General features: G+C 58.4%; 1 protein-coding gene across 1 annotated transcript in view; it reads right to left on the bottom strand.

Moving 5' to 3' along the window:
• The window catches only part of LOC123353560 (adhesion G protein-coupled receptor E5-like), a 29,660-nt gene extending 24,900 nt beyond the window's left edge, over window positions 1-4,760 (bottom strand). The window contains exon 1 of the mRNA XM_044994752.1: window positions 4,636-4,760. Within this exon, the coding sequence (XP_044850687.1) occupies window positions 4,636-4,666 (31 nt within the window). The 5' untranslated portion in view covers window positions 4,667-4,760. The remainder of the gene's footprint in view (window positions 1-4,635) is intronic.
• Window positions 4,761-6,000: the final 1,240 nt, after the last annotated feature.

Consider the following 6,000-nt stretch of genomic DNA (forward strand, 5'->3'; position numbering starts at 1 on the left):
CAGGACCCGTCATTTATCAGACCTCTCACCATTTCCCACAACTCAGCACCCGCCTTTCGGTTTTGCTCTTGATTTTGAAATCAGCCGCGCAACGCCTCACCCGGCAAAACACAGCCCGCTTCCCTCCCTGCCAGGTTACATCATCCGCCAACTCCCCCCCCCAAGATATGAGGTGTCCCTCCCCCAACCCCCAGTCCCTGGAGATACAACCAATCCCCTCCCCAACCCCCAGCCAGCCATTTCTTCCAAAGCTCCGGGTCCCGATACAGGAGACAAAGGACGTCACAGCACTGCCAACACTTGCAATTTTACCATTGGCCTTGTGACAATTGTTGCTTTTTTTAAAGCCCCAGCTTCTGGGCTCCTGGGATTGTGAAGACCTGGGCTCAAATTAAAAGCAAGTTTCTAACCCTCCGGATGGCAGAGTGGAGCTCAGAAATGTGACACCCCCCAGAGGGCTACGAGACCACAAGGAACCCAACATCGCGATCTCACTATCTTCTTCAAGCCACTCAGGATTTTTGAGGGCCTGTCTCAATGCTTCAAGGCTTGGGGCAGCAAGGCTGGAGTTAGTATTACGTGTATTATGGTAGCGTTTAGCCTGGGACAAGTCCCCACTGTACCAGAACGACGGCCCCTGGCAAAGAGGAGACAGGCCAAGGAGGAATCTGCCGACAGATCCCGGCAGCTCACTTCCCACCAGGCCCGTAGCTCAGGACACTGGTGAGACTAGACACGTTCGCTCCGTCAGTTCTCGCGTTACAGCCCTGCCAGCCAAGGGGCGATGGGGAGAGATGCTGCCAGGCCAAGGCCGACACCCGGACACGAGCGCTGCCGGCCCCTCCCTGACGGCACGTTGGCGGCACTTCGGCCCCATCCAGCCCTAAAGCGCCTCATGGGCATTCACAGGCCGCACGGCCCCACTGCTGAGAAAGAGCTGCCACCAGCCCCATTTTACAGCTGGGGAAACTGAGGCACTGAGCGACAACTCACCCACTGTCTCAGAGCAAATGGCAGCTGGGAAGAGAACCCAGGAGTCCTGGCTCCCAGCTCCCTTCTCTAACCACTAGACCCCACTCCCCTTCCAGAGCCAGGAGCAGGAGTCCTGGTTCCCAGCCCCATTGGCTCTTTGCTCCATATTATCTCCCCCCTCCCCCCATTTTATGAAGCCAGGAAATCAAATGTAAAAAACAAAGCCACTGATCTAACAAATGGCTGTCATGCAACCCCACCCTCACAGATTGTATTTCTTAGCCATACTGCTCTGGCACCAAGGCCCCATTGTACCAAGCTTGGCACCTATGAGCCTTGGCATTGAAACCCAATGACCCAAACGGACAAGGCAAGTGAAGGACCATTTGCCCCATTTTACTGCTGTGGAAACTGAGGCACAGAGCGATTCAGTACCAGAGCTGAGAATTGAACCTGGATTTTCCCTGTGCCATTGCAGCCCCTGAACCACTCGGGCACCTGTGCCACAGAGCTGCTGCCTGCTGGGCTGTGCCACACAGATCTCAGGAGGCATCAAAGATCACAGCAGCTACTGGAGCTCAAACTACTCCTGGATCCAATCCTGAGCCCATCGCACCAGCAGGACAGCGCCTGCCTCCAACGGGAGCTGAGTTGGAACATGCAGTGCAGGATCCAGCCCCCAGCTGGGGACCCATGTGCCAAACTTGGGCACCTAAATCCATATCAAGGCTCCTAAAATAGCTGGCCTGGCTGGCTGGTTATGCCCAGATTCTGCAGGATCTGGGAATGCTCGTTATTAAGTGAATTACGGTATCAGCCCTGACCAAAATTGAGGCCCTATTCTGCCAGGGGCTGCACAGACTCCAGCCAAGATTGGGGTCTCCATCGCAACAGGTGCAGCATTGACCCACAGGGAGAGATGACCCCTACCCCAAAGGGCTCCCAGTCTCAACTGACAAAAGACAAGTGGGGAAACTGAGGCATGGAGCAGGGAAGCGAGTTGCCAAATCAGTGGAAAGAACCCAGGTGTTCTGACTCCCACCCCGACACTCTGTTGACTAGACGGCGCTGCCTGCCTACAAATCACAGCCCCTTTGTAAGTCAGGCTTCTCATTTCAGGAGCCTAAATCTGGATTGAAAAGCAGATGCCCCAAAGCTCTGGGAAGGTGGGTGGGCACAGACCCAGGGCAGCACTGATGTCTCCCTCTCCCTCCCTCCTTCCCCAGAGGGCGGCTGGACTGGCAGGGCCAAGCAGGGCAAGGAATGTTCCATTTTATTAATCACTTGGCACCACATGGACAGAAATATTTCTGAAAACGAGGCTCCTCTGCTGGCATCACAGGCGTGGCACCTCCCCCAGGACATAGGAGGCACAGAGGAGTGGGGCACTGAGCGCCCAACAGGATCCAGCCCTTTGTACAGCCAGCCACTTAGAAAAGAACTCATAACCAACACCCCTCCCCCAGCTGTGGGAATAGAACCCAGGAGTCTGGGCCCAGTCTCCCCTGCTTTAGCCACTAGACCCCACTCCCCTCCCACTGCCAGGATAGAACCCAGGAGTCCTAGGTTTGCTTCTAGCCCTGAAGGCATCTAAAGCCAGGCAAATGCTCCTTTATGTGAAAGACATAAGAACGGCCCTACTGGGTCAGACCAAAGGACCATCTAGCCCAGTATCCTGTCTGCCGACAGTGGCCAGTGCCAGGTGCCCCAGAGGGAATGAACAGAACAGGGAATTATTAAGTGATCCATTCCCTGTCGTTCATTCCCAGCTTCTGGCAAACAGAGGCTAGGGACACCATCCCTTTCCATCCTGGCTCATAGCCATTGATGGACCTATCCTATATGAATTTATCTAGTTCTCTTTTGAACCCTGTTATGGTGTTGGCCTTCACAATATCCTCTGGCAAGGAGTTCCACAGGTTGACTGTGCGTTGTGTGAAGAAATACTTCCTGTTGTTTGTTTTCAACCTGCTGCCTATTTGGTGACCCCTAGTTCTTGTGATATGAGAAGTAGTAAACAACACGCCCTTATCTACTTTCTCTACACCAGTCATGATTTTATAGACCTCAGTCATATCTCCCTTTAGCTGTCTCTTTTCCAGGCTGAAAAGTCCCAGTCTTATTAATCTCTCCTCATACGGAAGCTGAAGACTTCAAACACCCCAAAGCAAAGGACCCCGACCCACATTCCAACCTGCCCCATCCCCAACCAGCCTCCTCTGAACCCCAGGACACCAGGCACCCAGCTCCTGATGCTGCAGCTCCCAGCTCCGAGGTGAATCTTACGCTCCAGCACCACCCACAGCCCAAAGGGGATGCGACTGCGGATCCATCAGTGGCTGGTGGGGGTGGGGAAGGTGACCCTGGAACATCCCCTCCCCCCAAAGATCAGATCAAGTCTGGATGAAGCTTGGAAGGGGAGTTTACTGGACCTAGGATGACCAGTGACCAGAATAGCTGGTAAGGGGGGTGGCATTTGGGGCACCTCCACCTGGGATGCGCTGACACTGCAGGCCAAGGGTAGACATGGCCTTGTCTCCAGTGGGGACAGGACCAGCGGCAGAGGGGGGCAGAGCCAGGACACAAGCAGACAATTGCATCCAGCCTTCTGCACTGTCACTAACCACTCAGGACTCGCCTGAACAGCCCACAGACAACACCAGCACACACACACTCCTGCTCTGATAGTGCCTCATACGCACGATTCCCCACTGGAGGAAATGCAAAGCTTGATCACCCCAAAAGGGTCCCCAAAAGGTTTTCAAACCTGGTCCCTGGGCTTTTCCATCCTTGGTGTAAAGTCCACCCCCGACAGCACAGTTTACAAACCCGGGGGAATCAGTTTATAAACCCTGCTTCTGCAGCCTGAGGGAACAGGGTCTAGTAGTTAGAGCTGGAGGGGTGGGAGCCAGGACTCCTGGGTTCACTTCCCAGCACCAGAACCATCTTGCCAGGAGCCTGGAGAAACCACCTGGCTTCTCTGTCAAAGAAGGATCATCTCTCTCTGGAGTACAAGCCAGGATGGAAGAACAACCTGTGACCCGCCCCCCATAACACGCTGCTCCCCAGGGTGTCAGAAAGGAGCCCAGCCCAGCCGGACAAATAGCACAATCCTCTAGTGCCCGGGACAGCCCAGCAGATCCCTGCCCCGCCAGAGACAAGTGTCCTGGTCCCATTCACACCAGCACGGGAGCCAGGAGTCACTCCCCTGGAGTCACACAAGGGGAAAGTTGTAGGAGCAGAATCGGGCCCAGTTGCTCCAGATTTCCACCGGGGGGGGGGGGAATCAGTCCCTGGCGGCACTGGCTGGGCCCGATCCTGCCCTCACTCGGTCACGACACTGTAAAGGCAGCGGGTGTAAATGAGCGTCACTCCCCGGGAGTCCAGGCAGGAAAACACACCAGCCGGGGACCCGCCCCCGGGGATTCACACCACAGTAAGTGGCGTCAGAATCGGGCCCACCCCCCACGGACCCCAGGTCGGACTCGGGGCCCAGCCCGCAGGGATCCCAGCTCTACCGGGGGCCGGAGCCCGCCGGCAGCCACGGCGGAGCGACTCCGGAGTCACTCCCGGGGAACCGCGCTCAGCAACGCGCGCGGGGAGCAGCTGCCCGGGCCGAGCACATGGTGCAGCCGGGCGGCGGGGCCGGGGTCGGGGGCTCACCGAGGGGCAGCAGGCGGCGAGCCGGGTCCATGCTGCGGGGCGAGGGAGTCCAGCGAGCGGCGCGCACCGAGCTGCAGCCAGAGGGCAGCGCCCCCGAGCCAGGGCCGGCTCCATGGGGGCGGGGGGCCCCGCCCAGGAAGGGTGGGACGGGGGGAGGGGAGGGGAGGGCCGTGTGTGGGGAGATGGGACGGGGAGAGCTCGGGGGAGCCGTGGGGGTGTCAGAAAAGGGCCCAGCTGACAGGCAGGTGCGGGCACTATTTTAACCAGGGGCTCCCACTAAATGACAGACCCTGGTCTGGGCTGAGCCCCCATCCCGGCGGGGCTCGCGGGGGCGGGGCATGGATTCGGTTCCCGTTTACACAGCTGCCCCCGACCAGGCAGCCACATGGGGCAATCGGGGCGCCGCGGGGGCTGCTACAGCGGGTGTCTGCCCAAGTCCCGAGGTGCAGAGTGGGGGGCAGAAGGAGCCCCCCTTCCTGGGGTTAGCGATGGGGGAGATCAGGGGGAGAGGTGCCTGGGGAACACCTGAGGACGGGATGGAGCAGGGGGCTGGATGGGTGTGGGGGGAGGCTGGATAGATTGATGCAGGGGGGAGGGGAAGGTGGGGTGGGGTGGGTGAGTGGATGGAGGGGTGGGTGGCGGATTGAGGGAGGGGTCCGGTGTATATGGGGATATCTGTGTTGGAGACCAACGTGCTGGGCTCCCATCCACTTTGACACACAGAGACACTGCTCTAAACTCCCCAGGCCCCGGCCTCCTTCTTTGGACCAGAGACACCCCTGCCCCTGGACGCTTCCCCTGAGATGGCCCCAGGAATGACCCAGCAGGGCCGGTTCCAGCCCGGCAAACAGCCCCAAGCTTATCTCCATCCCATGCTACCTCTGCTCCTGTCTGTGCCCCCCCTACACCCCTGTTGTCCCCCCTCGTGCCTCCTGGAACGCAGCCCCAGCACGGTGCGGAGCCCAGATTAGCAGGACCGGGCAGCCGGGGGCTGCTTTTCCCCTTGCAGCCCAACAGCTGAAGAGCTGCCGACATTCCAGCCCAGCTGGGGCCAGATCCAAGTCCTGGGGCAGATCTGTGCATGGCTGGGAGCTCACGACCTGCACTCACCCCCACCGTTACCTGTAAATCCCTTCAGCCTTGTGTTGTTAACCGGGGGAACTCCCTGCCACAAGACAGTGGGGAAGACAAGAGCATCCCAGGGTTCAGATATTGGGCTGCGATACTGATACAGGGGCAATGTGGCCATCCAGTGTGATGCTAGTCATGAGGAGAGAGAGATGGTTAAGAAGGGAATATAACCCACGAGTCCTGATGCCAAGGTCCCCCCTGCTCTAACCACTAGACCCCACTTCCTTCCTCAAA

This window comes from Mauremys mutica, chromosome 20, assembly GCF_020497125.1.
Source record: "Mauremys mutica isolate MM-2020 ecotype Southern chromosome 20, ASM2049712v1, whole genome shotgun sequence".
Classification (NCBI taxonomy): domain Eukaryota; kingdom Metazoa; phylum Chordata; order Testudines; family Geoemydidae; genus Mauremys; species Mauremys mutica.